The following is a 17982-nucleotide window of genomic DNA, read 5'->3' as shown; positions in this document are numbered from 1 at the left end:
CGAGATGCGAAGCTTGCGTGGACTGACACGATGCAGTCGCGGGCCTGGGCCTCCTGACAGTACCACATTTTCTTGTTTTGAAATACCAACAAAGGCAGATATTCCAAGGAATGAACAGTGCACCTGCTGTGGGCAAGAAACACGGTCACTAGACTGTTGTCGTGATGACCATGCAGCTGCCACGTCTGCGTCGCACTTGCAAGGGACCCTTGCTTTTTCGACTGGTAGCGATCTCCAGTGGACCAGTAAGCATGCACAGAGCACTGTTGAATTGGGCGTGTTTTTTTTCTTTGGGCTGATCGTTCAAAAACAGAGCTGCCCCAAGTCTTCAGACGCCGGTTTTCAAAATCATCGCCCCGTCACTCCCTGAAGTCCCTCTCAGAGACTTCAAGGTTGTATGCGGCATCTCGCCTCGAGTCTGCGTTTTCTTGGCCTCTTCTATACCTATAGCATCATCCGTCTTCACGAAAACGAGCCAATTCCTTGAAAGTCTTTGACCAGACGCGCTCGCGTTTCTTCGGTATCTCCTCATTCTCTCAGCGCGCGGCGCGACCGAGGTAGCATACAAGCGCTGTTGCTTCATGTTACCCGGCTCTTGCGACCACGGAACCAGTGCAAACGATCCAATCCTTTACAGTTACGATTCCATTGAACGATAATCTGACGACCCATTATGAACCACGAAATGTCTGAAACAAACCAAGGGCCTGGGTTGCCCGTGCCCTCCACCCACAGCGACGATAAGCGCAGCAAGCTCAACGGCGAGAAGAGCCAGAAGCTCAAAGTCAAGCCCCAGGGCGAGAGTGGCCGCCGTGGCGTGCATCCATGGCACTTTTTTCGCATCTCCTTCAGGTCTGCCTGCAGAGCTAGTGCCCTGTGTAGCCTGCTGTGGCCAGTCGTCCCTGCGGCGCTGGCTGTGCGATGTAAGTCGGAGAGCCGCTGGGTTTCGGTGCTCGAGAACCGTCGTTAACGCATGAAATGTAACAGATACGTTGAGCGAACACCACACGCTGATCTTCATTCTTTCATACATTGCCATGGTGCCCTGCGCCAGTCTCGTCGGCTTTGCGAGTCAGGAATTCGCCCGCAAGGTGCCCCATGTCGCCGGTGTCTTGGTCGAGACGACGTGCGGCTCCGTCGTCGAGATTGTCTTGTTTCTCGTCTTTTTGAAAAGCGGCAACCCCAACAGATTTTACATTATCAAGGCCGCTATACTAGGTTCGATTCTAGCAACCATGCTGCTGTGTCTGGGTGTTGTATTTTTTGTTGGTGGCTTGCTGCGCGAGGAACAGACGTTTAGCGATGCCATCAGCGAAGCAGGCAGTGGCCTGTTACTCATGGCGTGAGTAGATCCATAACAGCATTGGTTTGATGAAGACCACTAACATGAGGTAGTGGTGTGGTCCTTGCGGTTCCGACCGTTTTTCGGCAAGGCCTGCTCAGCCAGGGCAAAACAACCGAGGAGTTGACATCTGGCACCCTCCACATCTCACGCATCATTTCCTGCCTCCTCATTGTCGCCTACCTCGTCTACACCTTTTTCCAAGCGCGCACGCATCACGGCATCTACGACGCTATCTTCGAAAGAGATGAACACCGTGACGCCGACAGGCGCAAGACGGAGGCCAAAGACAAGCTCACCATGACTGAGTGCATCATTGCCCTCATCGTCTCCATTTCTCTGGTGACGCTCCTCGCCATCGGCCTCGTGGACCAGATTGAGCCCGTCATTAAGGACGGGCATGTCTCGGACGCCTTTATGGGTCTGATCCTCGTCCCACTCGTGGAGAAGTTTGCGGAGCATCTCACGGCGATAGATGAAGCCTGGGACAACCAGATGAACTTTGCCCTGTCCCACGTCCTCGGCGCGACGCTGCAGACGGCGCTCTTCACGGCGCCGCTCACGGTCATTGTCGGATGGGGCCTGAACGAGGGCATGGACCTGGACTTTGAAATCTTCAACATTGTCATGCTCATCTTGTCCATCTTAACGGTGGGCAAGGTCCTACAGGACCAGAAGAGCAACTATCTCGAGGGCACGCTTCTGCTCATCCTGTACATTTCCATTGCCGTATCGGCATTTTATTACCCATTCACGGGCGTTGAAGGAGGAGGAGCCGGCGGCGAGCACGGATCGGCTCCAGAGTGAACAAATTTTCGAGCATTGTTGGCCTTTGCATTTGTGGCTTAGCCAATCCTGACGTTGTTTCTGTTGAGTCCATGATTATTTCTGGCTTTGAAAGGAAACGGAAGATTAACCACGAAAAATTATATACGAGTTCATGTCTGCGAAGAAACTACTTATTTCAATCGTCATACATGTTTTCTACCATTCGTTAGAAGAAAAGCAAGTCTTCAGGTTTCCAGCCCATTTCACCCAGTACACTGCGCACAGTTTCTTCGAGCGCCACCGGGCCACACACGAGAACCATTTCTTGACCATCACACTTTCTAAAACCACCGATGCGCTCTTCGAGATACTCCTTATCCATACGACCTTGTAAGCCCTGCCATGATACGCTCGGCCGGGAGAGCTTGTGCAGCAGCGTAGTCCTCCCTGGCGCTCTGGTCACCATGGCGTCCAACTCCGCTCGGCAGAGAATGTCCTCCTCGCATCGATTCCCGTCCAAGACCAGGCACTCCGTCTCGTCCTCGGCGTCGCCCGTCACGGCACGCAGCACCTGAAAGATGGGCGTCACGCCGGAGCCGGCGCAGATCATGACGAAGCGGCGGACACGTCTCGTTGCGCCGCCGCCCACTGCGCACCGGCCCTGGCCGAGGTATTCGAAGCGGCCCACGGGGCCTTTGAAGTCGACAAAGTGGCCCACGGGGATGGAGTCGAGCGCCTGCGTCATCTTGCCCCCGGGCGGGCCCCCGCCGCCTGGCGCGTCCCTGTATATCTTGATGAGTATGTCGAGCTGGCCCTTGGCGCTGGTCTCTGACAGAGGCGTGTACGCCCGGATGATGGCTTCGCGCGTGGCTGGGTCGCGTAGACGCAGGAGCAGGTGCTGCCCCGTGGGTAGGCCGATGGACTGGTCGGCGTGGTCGAGACGGAACGAAAAGATTTTGCTGTCAGAGGAGACATCTGTTTTCGATGCGAGAATGGCTTTGCTCCAGGTCTTGGGCTGTAGGAATATGGCGCGTGTTGGGTCGCTGGCGGCGTCGTCGTCGGCACCGCCGCTCTGGAGGGCTTTGCGGGCGGCGTCGTCGAGGGCGCCGATGTGATACTGCGGCATCATGACCTTGGCATTTTCGCTGTCTGTAGTAATACCGATTAGATGCAATCAAAAAGAAATTGGAAACAAAGACTTACGAATTGTCATGAACTCTTCTGTCGCGTCTTGAGCAGCAGCGTTGATGATGGACGTTGCGCCGCCTGGGTGGTCGTTCAGGTATGGCGCGCCGTCATATACATGCCCATTGACGACAAACCAGGGCTCCGTCTCTCCCTCGTGAGCCTTGAGCTCTTCCAGCGTTATCACACGATCCACCTTGGGGTTGGTCATGCAAATCTCCTTCTCCGGCTCCTTTGGCGCCTGCTCCTCCTCGTTGGTCGTCTTCTCGCCCCAGAAGCCGTTGGTGAGGTTGCCTCCGCCGGCCTTGACACGTTCCATCCACCCGCCGGGCATCAGAGCCGGCTGGGTGGGATGTTCGAAGCGGAGAGAGCCCTGCTCCTTGTGGATCACGACCCGGAACCAAGGATTGTTCATCATGCCGAGCACGCTCCAGTACATATCGCGCGGCTGGACCATCATGCCCTCGTCCATGGCGCGGATCATGATGTCGTCGGCCGCGCCGAGGTCAGCGACCGGGATAGACATTTCCCAGAAGCACCAGCAAAAAGACGTCTCGCGCCACCACATGTCGGTGCTGCCGCCGTATAGTGTGTCGCCGTCGGGGGCGCGACGGTAGTCATCTTCGGGGTAGTGTACATCTGCCAGCAACCACGATTTGCCCTTGTTTAATGTGACTTCGACACGAGTAATTCTCTTCCCGCCACCGCCGTAGGCATAACCTCTGACCTTGTAGGTTTCTGGATCAGTGGCCAAGAGGAGCTTCTCGTCGTGTCGGGGATAGCAAATGGCGCTGTTGACGTTTAGGTCGTAGATGGCATACCTTTCGTCATTCCAAACGTCTGGCAAGTTTGCGCTCGCATCCGGCGATATGGTTGTGGGAAGAACGCGGTTATCATAAATGTGGTACCAGTTGTCGCTGGGCTCCGATGTGATGGTGATCTTCTTGAGCCACTTGACACTTCGCCCACCAATCTGCCCCGGGATGATGATGCGGACAGGCTTGCCGTGGTCTGGATGCAAAGGCTGGCCGTTCATCTTGTGGGCAACCATGATGCCTCTGTTCTCGTCGAGGCACCAGTTGAGCTTGACAGACGTGCCGTAGTACCCGTTGGGCAGCTTGTCAGCTCCTTCGAAGCACACATACTTCGCGGCTCTCTTGGGCTTGGCCATTCTTAGAAGAGTCGCGATCGGGACGCCGGTCCACAGAGCAGTCGAGAGACCAGCTGCCCCCCAGGAGAAGCCTTTGGATTTGCGAACCACATTTTGTTCCTTTCGGCGATTGCCAGCACATACCAAAGTGACCGGGTATGTAAACTGATCATATGTCTCGATGAGATCGCGGACAGTAATCGTGAATGGTTTCTCCACTAGCCCATCGACTGTGAAGGTCCAGTCGAGGGATTCATCGTCAGGGCAGTGCGGTACTAAACCATGGTTGCGGACGTAGTGCAGGTTTTCGCTGGTCAGGAACCCCTCGTCGTATAAGTCGGTCAGGGGCGGTTCGACATTGAAGGGATGAACACCAGTAAGTCGTATCAGCCTAGGATCGCGGTTGACACGGTGGTCTGGCGTTTTCAAGTCTTCTGCGAGAACTTGAGTGGGAGTGTTTTGAGGTGGGAGAGCATATGGTTTCGGAAGTTGGCCAAGCCTCTCTGCCGGAGGAGTTGGTGGTGTATTTTGTTCCTCCTCTTGTTCGTCGTCGCTGCCGGCGTGAGAGTTGCCGACAGTTCGAGGCGGGCTCGGCGGAAAGGTGTTGACGGTGTGAGTCGCGAGTTCACCTTTGGTTGCCATTTTGACGCAGAAACCTTGCGGATGGTAAATGATTGATACCAAAGGGATATCGGAGGATTTTCAAATTACCAACGGTAGGGAATTACACTGGGCGATATAAATCGGAACCTCTTTATTCCAATAGACGGACGTATAGTCCAAGTACACCTAGCGTTTGGTCGGAATGGCAGTTCTCTTGCAGTGAGAGGGCCGAGTTTCCGCAACTAGTAAACTTGACTTGTCACGCACCGGATCCCGCCTGTGGCAAGTCTATACATATAACTCCGGCGCACGTTGTAACTCACTACGGCACATCTCTGCCGCGAGTGGGCCAAGGCGTTATAAGCGTCGTGCAAAAGAGCATCGCAAAGCGGCCACGTCTACGGAGTAACGTATTGAGGCCATTGTCTGTGTTTGAATATTTCCGCGGAGGGAACATGCTTAATTTATCAAGTCAACGATTGGTAGTTGAAGGAAAGGGCCGCTGGCTTGGTATCTTTGTGGCGCTCACCCCCTTGAGCTCGTCTCCAACGCCTATCTGCGATAAAGTTAGTTATCAGCCCACACCACAGCAGATAGCCGCACCTCTTTATCTAGCTCAGGGCGAATTGGCGTCGAGCGATCAGCGTATCACTTGCGAAAACTCCCTATTACGGCGCATTGGGTTATCTGACCGGAGTTGTTGAGCCCTGTGACGGTAGCTCCTGTTTTGAACGCAAGGCCTAGACAGCTTTGGTCCCGCAGGAGTAACCAACTAGTTACTGAGTGCAGCATGCACCATAGGAATCACAAACACGGAGTAGTACTTGTTAGTTGCATCGACCAAGGAGTCTAGGGTTCATCCTCCGGAAAGACGGCATGCACGCCGCAGCGGAGGTGTCGGAGCTCGCTGCTCAGTAGGTGCTTGAAGAGGTTTTACGTTGGCAAATCGAATTCTCGCGACCGGCGGTGCTACTGCTGCGAAACAGGGTTCGAGGCAGCGCTGGTCAAGCATTGACGGAGCTAGCGGCGCTGCTTATCGTGGTCGGGTCGTGTGGATTGAGCATCTCCGGGGTGCATCTCCGGAGCGGGAGCGCGACCGACCGGTGGCCATACGAAGGGCTGGAGATTTGGAAAGGGTATCTAGGTCACGGATGCTCTAGCTGGTTTGGGAGCGAGTGGTGCTGGCAGAAGGTAAACTCTGACCAAGCAATTCCAATAGGCGCAGTGGTCTGAGACGGATCAATGACACGGTAGTAGTCGGCATCGTAGTGCCGTTTGTTGCGGCTCTGCGGCGCCGAGGAAAACAAGTTTGGGAGGGCAACTGGGCTGCCGGACAGGTATTTAATGGACATGGCCGCGCTAACAGTGATCCGGCTCCTGCACCTAGATATTTACTCTTGTAATGTATGTAGGTGCCTGGATTTAAATTCAATGGGCAGCTGGGGGCAGTCGCGGGACTACCTACCCTACGTGCTTACTGGTATAGCTACGTGCTACATACATGGCCGGCGCGCTCATGAAAAAACTGTCGCCGAGTATACAGACATGATTTACGCCAAAAAATTAAAAAATGCTAAAAAAGACTGAGAAGAAATACCATTTGCCGAGTTGCTCAAATTCAAGATTGTGTACCTACTGTTGGCTATTCGCGAGCTAACGGACCGGTACGGCCTATAGCGCCTACAGCGTGTGGTCGTCGCCGCAGAAGAGGCTGAAGCACTGCAAATTGTGCATCTTCCAGTGGCCGCATCATGCATTTGGCAGCTCCTTCCTGGCCACCGCAAACTCGCTAACACGCTAAACCAACACGGGCATCTCCCCTCTAAAAAAAAACCCACTCCAAAATTAGCCGTCCGTCCATCGCAGTCACAGTCTAGCCGCACGTCAACGTAAACGCACTCTTGACCTGAATATCCAAGCATCCCCAACATCTCGCCCGCTACTGCGCTTCTGCTGGCTGCTGCCCAGCCTCGCCCTTTTGCACGCACCGATGCCGACGATTCTTGCCCGGTTGCTGCATCCTTTGTCGGCGCAGCTCATCCCTTAGCGCCCCGAGCGCCCGGATGTAGCCACTCACCACTACATTATTGCTGTTAATACTACTGATTCAAGCCGCGCTCCGAAATGGATCGCGCCAGGAAGCGTTCGTCCTCTTCTTTTCAGTCTCCAGAACCTTCGGTAGGGCTGTCTGATAGCTAACTCTCACACAGGCGAACTGCGCGCTACAAACGAGCGAGTATGGGCTGGCGAGGCAAATCTCTACCAGGTCAACGGCTCTCTCGACTCCTCTCTCAAGAAAAATACCGCATTTATTAAGCGACTCCGTACCGCAATCACCGCCTCTACCCTGAGCACATTTCTCCAGGAAATTCGCACTCTCAGCCTCCACAAATACCTCTCCGAGATAATATCCGCCTTTTACGAGGGCCTCTGCAAGCTCAAGACACCTGGCGAGGTCGATGCCGGCGCCGAGATTGCTAGTGCTTTGCACCAACGGTTTGGCCCTGCCGAGTTTACGGAGCACCTCAGTTGGCTTCTGGGTCGGGGTATGGCGACGCCGGAAAAGAGTGCGCTCAAGGCTCTCCCCCAGGAAGTTCGCGAAAAGGAGGAAAAGGAGCGCCTTACGAGACAGAGAGCGTTACTGCGAGTTGTTACTGAGCTTTGGCTGCTTGGTGTCCTGCGAACCCTAGACGATGCCGTAAAGCCCGACGATGCGACAAAAGCGGTAGCCTCGAAATCGGCTGAAATCAAACCCCGCGCCAGCGCAAAGAATGGCACATCTGCCGAGCCGTTTCCGCTAGAGGTCCTTAAAGATCTCCTCGGCTATGATCGCGAGCATACCAACCTTCCTTTGCTCGTCATCTTTGTCAAGGCTTTTAGCTGGGATGTTCTTGGTGTTAAGCCTACCAATGCTGACGGCAGAAAAACGATTGAAGAAGACGGTGCCGCAGTAGAGCCCATACAGTCCACCACAGATGCTGAAGGTGGTGGATTGGACCAGCCTTTCACGCCGCCAGAGCTGTCGGAAAAATTCAAAAACATATTGAAAAAGTATTTCGAGGACGTCAAAAACCACATTGTCCGCGACCAAAAGTCTATACACTCGCAGGCTCGTCGCAATGCGGAGGCATATGTCAAAAGTGGCGAAGTATTTGAGGACCGACAAGCAAACTACGAGAAACAGGTCAAGGCTCAAGATCGACTTGTCTCAAACGCTCAGGTCATTGCCGACGCTATTGGCGCCGAGATGCCTGATCTGAAAGATTCGGAGGATTCACTGAACGCCTCTGGTGCTGGGATCGGCCTTGTAAAGACGGGAGAGTATCTGCGCTCTTCTGGCGAGGGATCGGGTATCTGGGACGACGATGAAGAGCGACGCTTCTACGAAAACCTTGTCGACTTAAAGGGCAAAGTTCCATCCATGTTGCTGGAGGATGGCAAAAAGAAAAAGGCAGACGGCGAAGATCAAGTTGGCAAAAAAGTGGATGAATTGGAAGCTGTTGCCGCTGTGGATCCGGCCGAAGAGCAGTCTATGGCCATTGCAAACAAGACAATCGGTGCACAAGTCGATGCCGTTCTTGCCCGGCTGCCAGAACTAACAAGTAAAGAAACTATTGATCAGATGGCAATCGACTTTTGCTATCTTAACTCCAAAGCCTCTCGCAATCGACTTGTCAAAGCGCTCACCGAGGTGCCCAAGGGTAGAGGAGACTTGCTTCCATCCTGGTCCCGACTTGTCGCCACCTTAGGTCGCTACATGCCAGATGTGCCCAAGGGTCTCGTGGACTACCTGGATGCGGAGTTTCGAAGCTTGCAGCGCAGGAAGGAAAAGGACTTTCTCGGCCAGGTCCGTCTTGGCAACATCCGCTATCTCGCTGAGCTCACCAAATTCGGCGTGGTGCCCGAGCATGTCGTCTTCCACTGCCTCAAAGTCAGTCTCGATGACTTTTCGCGAATGAACATCGAGATTCTCTGTAATCTCTTGGAGAACTGTGGCCGGTATCTGCTCAAGACTCCGGATACTGCTCCACGAATGGTGAGCTTTTTGGAAACGCTTCAGCGCAAAAAGTCGGTTCAGCATATCGGTCAGCCGGAACGGATGCTGATTGACAACGCTGTCTATTATGTCGACCCACCCGAGCGTCCAGCTATCGAACAGAAAGAGCGAACACCAATGGATCTCTTTATCCGAAAGCTGGTCTACAATGACATGACAAAGAGAAATTACAGCAAGATTCTGAAGCAGATTAGGCGTCTGCACTGGGAGGAAAGCGACGTAAGCTAAATCACTTCTAGCATCTCGATTTATATTGTTAACCAAAAATCTCAGGTTGTTGCCATGCTCGAAAAAGTATTTTCCAAGCCTGGCAAAGTTAAGTACGGCAACGTGCATCTACTCGCCATCCTGCTTAGCGCCCTCTATCGCTATCATCCTGCCTTTGTTGTCAAAGTCATAGACAATGTCATTGAGTCCATTATTTTTGGCCTCGAACAAAATGACTTTCGAACATTTCAGCGCAGAGTTGCGGAAGTCAAGTATCTCAGTGAGCTGTACAACTATCGCATGCTGGAGCACCCCGTCATCTTCGATGCCATGTACAAGATTCTCACATTTGGCTACGGCGGCGCTCCTGTACCTGGTCGCTTGAACTCGTTTGATCCGCCTGATGACTTCTTTCGCATACGGCTCATCTCGACTATGTTGGAGACCTGTGGTGTCTTCTTCAATCGTGGCGCTGCAGGCAAAAAGTTGGATTACTTTCTTTCCTTCTTTCAATACTATGTCCACACAAAGATTGCACTGCCGATGGATATTGATTTCATCGTGCAAGACACTTTTGGTCTGACTCGCCCTCAGTGGAAGTTTGCTGCCAATCTAGAAGAAGCCACAAAGGCCTTTCAAGAGGCTGTGGCCATGGACCAGAAGTCTAGCGGCGCAGACAAGGCAAACGATGCCGACGCGGACGACGCGACTAGTGGCGCTTCATCCGACGACGAGCATGGCGATTTGGACGAGATTGAGGGCGACGCTGATGTGGATGAAGACGATGATAGCCTTTCCGAAGACGAAGATGACATCAACGAACTAGCTGAAGATTCGGATGCCGATAGTGAAGACTACGATGAGGCTATCGTTGTCACGAGACAGGAGGAAGCGATTGATCCGGAAGACGAGGCTGACTTTGAGCGAGAGTATGCCAAGATGATGTCGGATAGTCTTGAGTCGCGAAAGTTTGAGCGTAAGCAACAGTTTGATGTGCCCCTTCCTGTGCGTCCCAAGGCTCGAGACCATAGTGCTGGGGAAGGACAGCCTTTGCTGGAAAGCTCAGCGGCCCCAGCAAACAAGATGGCATTTTCTCTCCTGACAAAGAAGGGCAACCGTCAACAGGTACGTGTACGAACACCCCTACATGTGCGCCCCCGCTAATTAGTTTTAGACGCGTACTGTCGAATTACCGTCTGATTCTGCTTTTGCCCTCGCGATGAAATCGTCACAGCAAGCCGAGCGGGAGGAGCAGCAACGCATCAAGAACCTGGTTTTGAACTATGATTTGCAGCAAAGTGACGACCAAGACAGTAAGCACATCCCAATTCTCAACTGCTTTACAATGGTAAATCCTGACGGGGGCTTAGGTGGCGAGAAGCAAACAACATTCTACCACAATCGAGTTGAACGCTCAAGCAAGGATCGAGGTCAGAGAGCTCGCAAACTGCAGTTAAGCGATGTGGACTGGTAGAGCAAAGGCCAATCGCGAGGCAAATCAAAAGTAAACCATCGCAAAAAGCCGCCCAAGGTCAAGTCACACACAGCATTGCCGGGTCTGCAGGAGTCCCCGTAGCGGATTGCAACAGACACAGATGGGCTCAGGCCCAAATGCGTTAGTAGCAATCGGCTTGAACTCGCGTCGCAGCTGCCATGATGACCACAAACGCACCATCGCGATTAATCCCCCGATACGATACGGGTGCGTCAAGCCACTCGGCGCGGCCGAGATTGCAGCCGCAGAATAGGCATGGATCTCCGGCCAGCTCAAAGGAAACGTAATTGACAGACGGTTGCCTTCTTAATAATGGCGCCAATTCTCCTTGCCAAGTCACATCAGGACTGTGCATCGCTATTCAGATATCAGTATTATTTGCAGATCACATCTGCCACGCATCTAAGAAGCAAGTTTTGAGGCCGCATTAGATTAAATATAGAAATTGGAAGTACGTCATTCACGTGGCGTGGGCGCGTGTAGAACAAAGGGCCACGTTCGTTTCCGCAGTTGTGAAACTTGAGATGGCTAAAATAGCAAACACGGCAAGTGGCTCCTGCCATTCGTAAATGGTAGAGCAGTGCACAAGCAAAAGTGGTACACGGGCGACTGCAGGAGGCGGTGTTGCAACGAAATTTGCGTGAAGCATGCTTTGAAACCTTGTTCCTTTGTCCGCCGGGACTGATAAATGGCGGTTGCAAGACGGCCGCCGAGGCAAATCACCGTTGGCGAACCTCCTACAGTATTGTTTTTCCTCGCAAACAGCTTTCGCTATGGCTTCGGAATCTGCTACATGGCCAATCAAAGACGTAAGTACCCTGAAGATTTATTTTGACTGTGCAAAATGGTGTCCGGCCGGGAATGAGACTGATTGACATGCCCAGATTGTTTATACATCGGTTGTTGGCGTGGTCATGATGATGGCGTTTTTAGAGTGGTTCCTTTGGCTCGCAGCATTTCTCTATTGCATTTTCAAGGCTTTTCAAAAGGCAGAGCATTGGTCCATCAAAGCGCTCTGCGTTGTAGTGGGATTTGCTTTTTTTCTGATGAGGTATGTCTCGCGGCCGACTGTTCTCTGCGCCGTGTTTGCTGACAATCACGCAGACTGGTGTTTTTGCCCGTCATGATCGTAACGCTTCCTCTGCCGCACCAAGTCACCCGCTACTGGCCGGAAGCAGTAGTCATGGCGCTTCAGTCGTTTGCGTTTTGGAGCTTTGCCGTGCTCCTGACGGTGCCGTGGCTTTTCTGCATCTATCAACTCGTGACGAACCAACTCGGCCGAACGAAACGAATAAAACTGGTGCTGGACGATGTGACGGCGCCCAAAGTGGTCATTGTCATGCCTTGCTATCGAGAGGAGCCAGATGTGCTGGTCACTGCAATCAACTCAGTGGTGGACTGCGATTACCCGGCTGCTTGCATCCACGTATTCCTGTCGTTTGACGGTGACCAGCAAGACGAGCTGTACTTGAACACCATTGCCAAACTCGGTGTGCCCGAAACGATGGGATCATATCCGTGCAGCATCGACGTCATGTACAAGTCCTCGAGGGTAACGGTTTCTCGGTTTCCTCACGGAGGCAAACGGCATTGCCAGAAGTTGACGTTCCGACTGATTGACAAGGTATACGAGCGCTACTTGAAGCGCAACGACAACTTGTTCATTCTATTTATTGACTCGGACTGCATCCTGGATCGAGTATGCTTGCAGAACTTTGTCTACGACATGGAACTCAGTCCAGGCAACACAAAGGACATGCTGGCAATGACTGGCGTGATTACCTCGACAACAAAGAAGCACAGCATCATCACTCTATTACAAGATATCGAATACATACACGGCCAACTATTCGAGCGGACAGTGGAGTCCGGGTGCGGCTCGGTGACTTGCCTTCCCGGGGCCTTGACAATGCTTCGGCTGTCAGCGTTCCGACGAATGGCAAAGTACTACTTTGCTGATAAAGCAGAGCAGTGCGAAGACTTGTTTGACTTTGCAAAATGCCACCTGGGCGAGGACAGATGGCTTACACATCTCTTTATGATTGGAGCGAAAAAGAAATATCAGATCCAGATGTGTACCTCGGCATTTTGCAAAACTGAAGCCGTCCAGACATATCGATCCCTTGTTAAGCAGCGGCGTCGATGGTTCTTGGGGTTTATGACAAACGAGGTGTGTATGCTGACAGACTGGAGACTATGGAAACGATACCCCATTCTGGTGCTGGTTCGATTCATGCAGAATACGATTCGAACGACGTCGCTGCTGTTTTTCATCATGGTCATTGCGCTGCTGTCTACCGTGGCGACGATCCACGACCTCCCAGTGGGCTTCATTGCAGTGTCGCTTGGCCTGAACTGGGCACTGATGCTGTATTTTGGGCTCAAGCTTCGGCGGTTCAAGGCTTGGCTATACCCACTCATGTTCATTTTAAACCCATTCTTCAATTGGTATTACACTGTCTATGGGATCTTTACAGCTGGACAGAGGACGTGGGGTGGGCCGAGGGCTGATGCTGCCGCAGCAGACACGACGACGACAGCACGAGAAGCGGTGGAAAAGGCAGAAGAGCAGGGAGATGAGTTGAATGTTGTGCCGGAAACCTTTATTCCGGCGAGAGAGGCGAGGTTGTTGCAGGCTCCCGACGCTTCGGCTGGTCAGCAGCAGGGATTGGGAAGGGCAAAGAGCACAGTTCGACCACCAGACAAGGTAGATGGTATCTTTTCAGCCCGTCAGCGGACCAAAGAGGGTATATTCGAGCATGTCGATGATTCTATGGAGGTCGGAGGGGAATCGGTGCTGCCGCAGTGGGCAAGGCACGGGGCTCATGATTCTGTGGAAGGCGTGCTCTCTGAGGGTCAAGCGACGCAAGGCGGAAACAGCGTGCTACAGAGTCAGTTCATGGAGCGTTTCATGAGTGAAGAGGACAAGAAGAAGTACATGACAGCACAACGGGCAAAGGAAACAAGGCTTGGCAGTGAGGGAGGAGAGCGCGGTGAAGGCAGTAGCGGAGGGGGTAATGTGTCATCAAAGTGAAGCGAAGCAGGTGGTTGGAGCATTTACAAGAGGATTTGCTACTGAAAATATTTTAGTATTATTTAAATTTTAAAGTCATGTGTCGTAAGAAATGTTTCGTGATATTGGAGAGGCGTTGTCTTGGCAGACAGGTTATAGGTCAGCCGGGTATAAGTGAGGCCAGTTGGGCGGGGATCATGGCGGGGAGTGAGCAAGAGCGGGTAAATAAGTCGAGAACCGATGAGACATGTAAATTGTCGTCATGGGCACGGACAGGGGGGAGTGCGTGAATCACATGGCGGCTGTGCTGCTGTGCTTGGCGGGAAGCGTGCAACTAAATGAGAGGGAGCTGCAGCGTGATGGGCAACATTGAGAGCAAGGAGCGGCGCGATTGAGGCCCACTGCAGTCTGCAGTCAGCGTGCTGGTTCAGGCAGAGCGAGCCAGGTGTCGATAGCTACCTATCTACCGGTAGTCGTTGCTGGATGCGCAAAGGCGGCTCTGGAAAATTCTTCGAGCTTCTACTCAATGCTTGACCCGTCTTGGCGGCGCGCCCGAGGAAGGTGTACATGTGCCAGCGATGGCGGGGCACCCGAAAGCGTGTACCGGCGTGCGCAGAATAGCGTGCCGGAGCTACCCAGCAGGGGAGAGCCCCGCGCTAGCACGGGAGGTACCTTTTTCTGCTGAGGCAGCTCATCACCGCCCGCCGCCACCAGGCAACGAAGAGAAAAAAAAAAATCATTTGGCCCAGCGGCCTTACCTCAAGGTAGGTAGGCAGGTGCTGGTCGTCCACGCGCTGTGGCGGCCGGCAACCATCCCAGTGGCCGTACCGACCGCTGTAGCAACCGCTAAACTCAAAGCCTAAAAAAACATATGATAAAAAAAGCTCGTCACCTCTGGGCATGTATAATTGCTGTCGGATTCCCGCTTTGAGAGTTACACAACACTCTACCTTTACGTCCTAATAAAATCGTACTGTTTTTCTACATTATTATCCAAGGTTCTCCATCTTTCTAGAAGAGGATGAAATAAAGTCGCAGGACAATATTCAAGCCGTGCTCCTGCTACAAAGACGTTTTTTTCTCTCTCTCCCAATCTCAACCCGCCAAGCGCCCATCAAACCGTCCGCCGCCCCGCCTTGCGAACCAAACCTTTCCTCCCGCCATCATCCCCCTCCTCCCACCTCGAACCTCCAAACAACACCCTACCACCCTCCGAATAGACTTCACCGTTTCGATTTTTGCAACAAATCGCGGCTGATTGGGGAAGATATTCTTTGAAACAATCTCTCTTTTATATACATTCGCATTCGTCACACAGTAATCATGAGTGTCGTCGGTAAGTGGCTTTTCGCCGAACCTCGCCCACCGCTCTGCCTAGGCGCACACACACAAACACACACACACACACACACAACCGCCAAACTGCAGAATCACGGCCTGGGCGTTGGAATGTTTTGTTTCTGTCGCGAGCCGTTGACTAACATTGTTCTCTTCTCTCTCCACAGGTGTCGATTTCGGTACCCTTAAGACGGTCATTGCCGTCGCCAGAAACCGCGGTGTCGATGTGGTGCGTTTGCCCAACCATGCCAGCTTCTGCCTTGGCCAAATTTTCCGTCTGGCCATTTTGCTAACCACCGATCGCCCATGCAGGTTACCAACGAAGTTTCCAACCGTGCCACTCCGTACGTACCGCCAGATTTCTACAAAACACCCCTCAAGCCTACACCTCCGCTAACCAGCCGCCGCTTTACAGTTCCCTCGTCGGATTCGGTCCCAGATCCCGGTACCTTGGTGAGACGGCCAAGACCCAGGAGATCTCCAACCTCAAGAACACCGTCAACTGCCTCAAGCGCCTTGCTGGTCGCGCCTTCAACGACCCCGATGTCCAGATTGAGCAGCAGTTCATCACGGCCCCCCTCGTCGACGTCAATGGCCAGGTCGGCGCCGAGGTCAGCTACCTTGGCAAGAAGGAAAAGTTCACTGCCACCCAGCTCGTCGGCATGTACCTCAGCAAGATCAGGCAGACGGCCGCTGCGGAGCTCAAGCTCCCCGTCTCCGATATCTGCATGAGCGTCCCCCCTTGGTTCACCGACGCCCAGCGCCGTGCCCTCCTCGACGCTTCCGAGCTCGCCGGCCTCAAGCTTCTCCGCCTCATCAATGACAACACCGCCGCCGCTCTTGGCTGGGGTATCACCAAGCTCGACCTCCCCGGCCCTGAGGAGCCCCCCAAGCGCGTCTTCTTCGTCGACATTGGTCACTCCAACTACACCTGCTCCATTGTCGAGTTCCGCAAGGGCGAGCTGGCTGTCAAGTCCACCGCCTGGGACCACAACTTTGGTGGCCGTGACTTTGACAAGGCCCTCGTCGACCACCTCGCCAAGGAGTTCAAGACCAAGTACAATGCCGACATCCACACCCACGGTCGCGCCATGGCCCGCACCATTGCCGCCGCCGAGAAGTGCAAAAAGGTCCTCTCCGCCAACCAGCAGTCTCCCGTCAACATTGAGTCTCTCATGAACGACATTGACGTCTCCGCCATGATCACCCGCCAGGAATTTGAGGAGATGATCCAGCCCCTCCTCAGCCGCGTCTTTGAGCCCCTCGAGTCCGCTCTCGCTCAGGCCAAGCTTACCAAGGAGGACATTGACATCGTCGAGGTTGTCGGTGCTGGCTCCCGTGTCCCTGCTCTCAAGGAGCGCCTCCAGTCCTTCTTCGGCAAGCCGCTCTCCTTCACCATGAACGCCGACGAGGCCATTGCCCGTGGCTGTGCTTTCAGCTGCGCCATTCTCTCCCCCGTCTTCCGTGTCCGCGACTTTGCCGTCCAGGACATTGTCAGCTACCCCATCGAGTTCACCTGGGAGAAGGCTGCCGACATCCCCGATGAGGACACGAGCCTCACCGTCTTTAACAAGGGCGGTGTTCTGCCCTCGACCAAGATTCTCACCTTCTACCGCAAGCAGCCCTATGACCTCGAGGCCCGCTACGCCAAGCCCGAGGACCTCCCCGGCAAGCAGAACCCCTGGATCGGCCGCTTCTCCGTCAAAGGTGTCAAACCCACCGAGACTGATGACTTCATGGTCTGCCGCCTCAAGGCCCGTGTTAACATTCACGGGATTCTGAATGTCGAGACTGGTTACCACGTCGTCGAGCAGGAAGTTGAGGAGGAGGTCAAGGAGGAGGGTGACCCCGAGGTAAGACTTATTTCTCTCTCTTTCTCCCGTGAATAACGCTAACATCATAGCAGGCTATGGACACGGACAAGAAGGACGACGCCCCCAAGAAGACCCGCAAGGTCAAGAAGCAGGTCCGCGCTGGTGATCTTCCCATCTCCAGCGGCACCTCGTCTCTGGATGATGCCACCCGCGCCGCCCTGACCGAGAAGGAAGCCGCCATGGTCATGGAGGACAAGCTCGTCGCCGACACTGACGAGAAGAAGAACGAGCTCGAGGCTTACATCTACGACCTCCGCGCCAAGCTGGAGGAGCAGTATGCTGACCTCGCCAGCGACGAGGAGAAGGAGAAGATGCGCGCCAAGCTTGAGGCTTGCGAGGTATGTCAATCTTTACTCGAAACGTAAAAGAAAAACGCAAATACTAACCCTTTATGCAGGATTGGCTCTACGATGAGGGCGAGGACGCCAGCAAGGGCGTATATATCGCCAAGATTGACGAGATCCGCGCCATGGCCGGCCCCATCGTCCAGCGCCACTTTGAGAAAGTCGAGGCTGAGCGTCAGGCTGTCCAGGAGCGCGTCGACGCCGAGCAGGCTGCCAAAAGAGCCGCTGAGGAAGAGGCTCGCAAGGCTGCTGAGGCTGAGAAGACCCCCGAGGGCGGCGCCGACGCCGAGATGAAGGATGCCGATGGCGCCCCGGCTGATGATGCCACTGCCGATCCCAAATAGATTCGCAAAGAATGACGGGGTTTGTTGACTTTGATTTTACTTGAAATGACATGTTTTATGAAGGTCTAAAGAAAGAAGAGAAAAGCAGACAAAGACTTTTGATTTACGGAAAAAAAAATCTTTTTTTTTATTGGGACGCGATATAAACTAAAGAAGGCATGAGGGAAAATGGGTTATTCTTTTCTTTGTTTTTTATAATGTTTTAGAGATGACAAAAATGAAAAGCTGTATACATGCGTCTTGTACGCAAAAAGAAACCCTG

At 53.5% G+C, this 17982-nt stretch overlaps 5 protein-coding genes across 5 annotated transcripts; 4 read left to right on the top strand and 1 right to left on the bottom strand.

The window, feature by feature from the left end:
* Positions 1–685: 685 nt before the first annotated feature.
* Positions 686–2149, top strand: LMH87_006988 (uncharacterized protein; the record flags this gene model as incomplete). Its single annotated transcript, XM_056192007.1, has 3 exons — positions 686–923; positions 988–1342; positions 1396–2149. The coding sequence occupies 3 exons, from the start codon at positions 686–688 to the stop codon at positions 2147–2149; spliced, it is 1347 nt and encodes a 448-aa protein (XP_056060269.1).
* Positions 2150–2336: 187 nt separating this feature from the next.
* Positions 2337–5087, bottom strand: LMH87_006987 (uncharacterized protein; the record flags this gene model as incomplete). Its single annotated transcript, XM_056192006.1, has 2 exons — positions 2337–3259; positions 3314–5087. The coding sequence occupies 2 exons, from the start codon at positions 5085–5087 to the stop codon at positions 2337–2339; spliced, it is 2697 nt and encodes an 898-aa protein (XP_056060268.1).
* Positions 5088–7172: 2085 nt separating this feature from the next.
* On the top strand, positions 7173–10786 carry LMH87_006986 (uncharacterized protein; the record flags this gene model as incomplete). Its single annotated transcript, XM_056192005.1, has 5 exons — positions 7173–7191; positions 7259–9324; positions 9379–10437; positions 10487–10625; positions 10683–10786. The coding sequence occupies 5 exons, from the start codon at positions 7173–7175 to the stop codon at positions 10784–10786; spliced, it is 3387 nt and encodes a 1128-aa protein (XP_056060267.1).
* A 794-nt stretch (positions 10787–11580) lies between these two features.
* LMH87_006985 (uncharacterized protein) lies at positions 11581–13636 on the top strand (the record flags this gene model as incomplete). The annotated part of the gene is made up of 4 exons (XM_056192004.1): positions 11581–11616; positions 11692–11858; positions 11912–13554; positions 13614–13636. 4 exons carry the CDS (start codon positions 11581–11583, stop codon positions 13634–13636), a joined length of 1869 nt encoding a protein of 622 aa, XP_056060266.1.
* Positions 13637–15143: 1507 nt separating this feature from the next.
* LMH87_006984 (uncharacterized protein) lies at positions 15144–17720 on the top strand (the record flags this gene model as incomplete). The annotated part of the gene is made up of 6 exons (XM_056192003.1): positions 15144–15156; positions 15326–15387; positions 15471–15502; positions 15574–17011; positions 17065–17370; positions 17430–17720. 6 exons carry the CDS (start codon positions 15144–15146, stop codon positions 17718–17720), a joined length of 2142 nt encoding a protein of 713 aa, XP_056060265.1.
* Positions 17721–17982: the final 262 nt, after the last annotated feature.

Source organism: Akanthomyces muscarius, chromosome 1 (genome assembly GCF_028009165.1).
Source record: "Akanthomyces muscarius strain Ve6 chromosome 1, whole genome shotgun sequence".
NCBI lineage: Eukaryota > Fungi > Ascomycota > Sordariomycetes > Hypocreales > Cordycipitaceae > Akanthomyces > Akanthomyces muscarius.
Note: the sequence above shows the minus strand (reverse complement) of the source record. Positions and strands in the feature narration are given on the sequence as shown.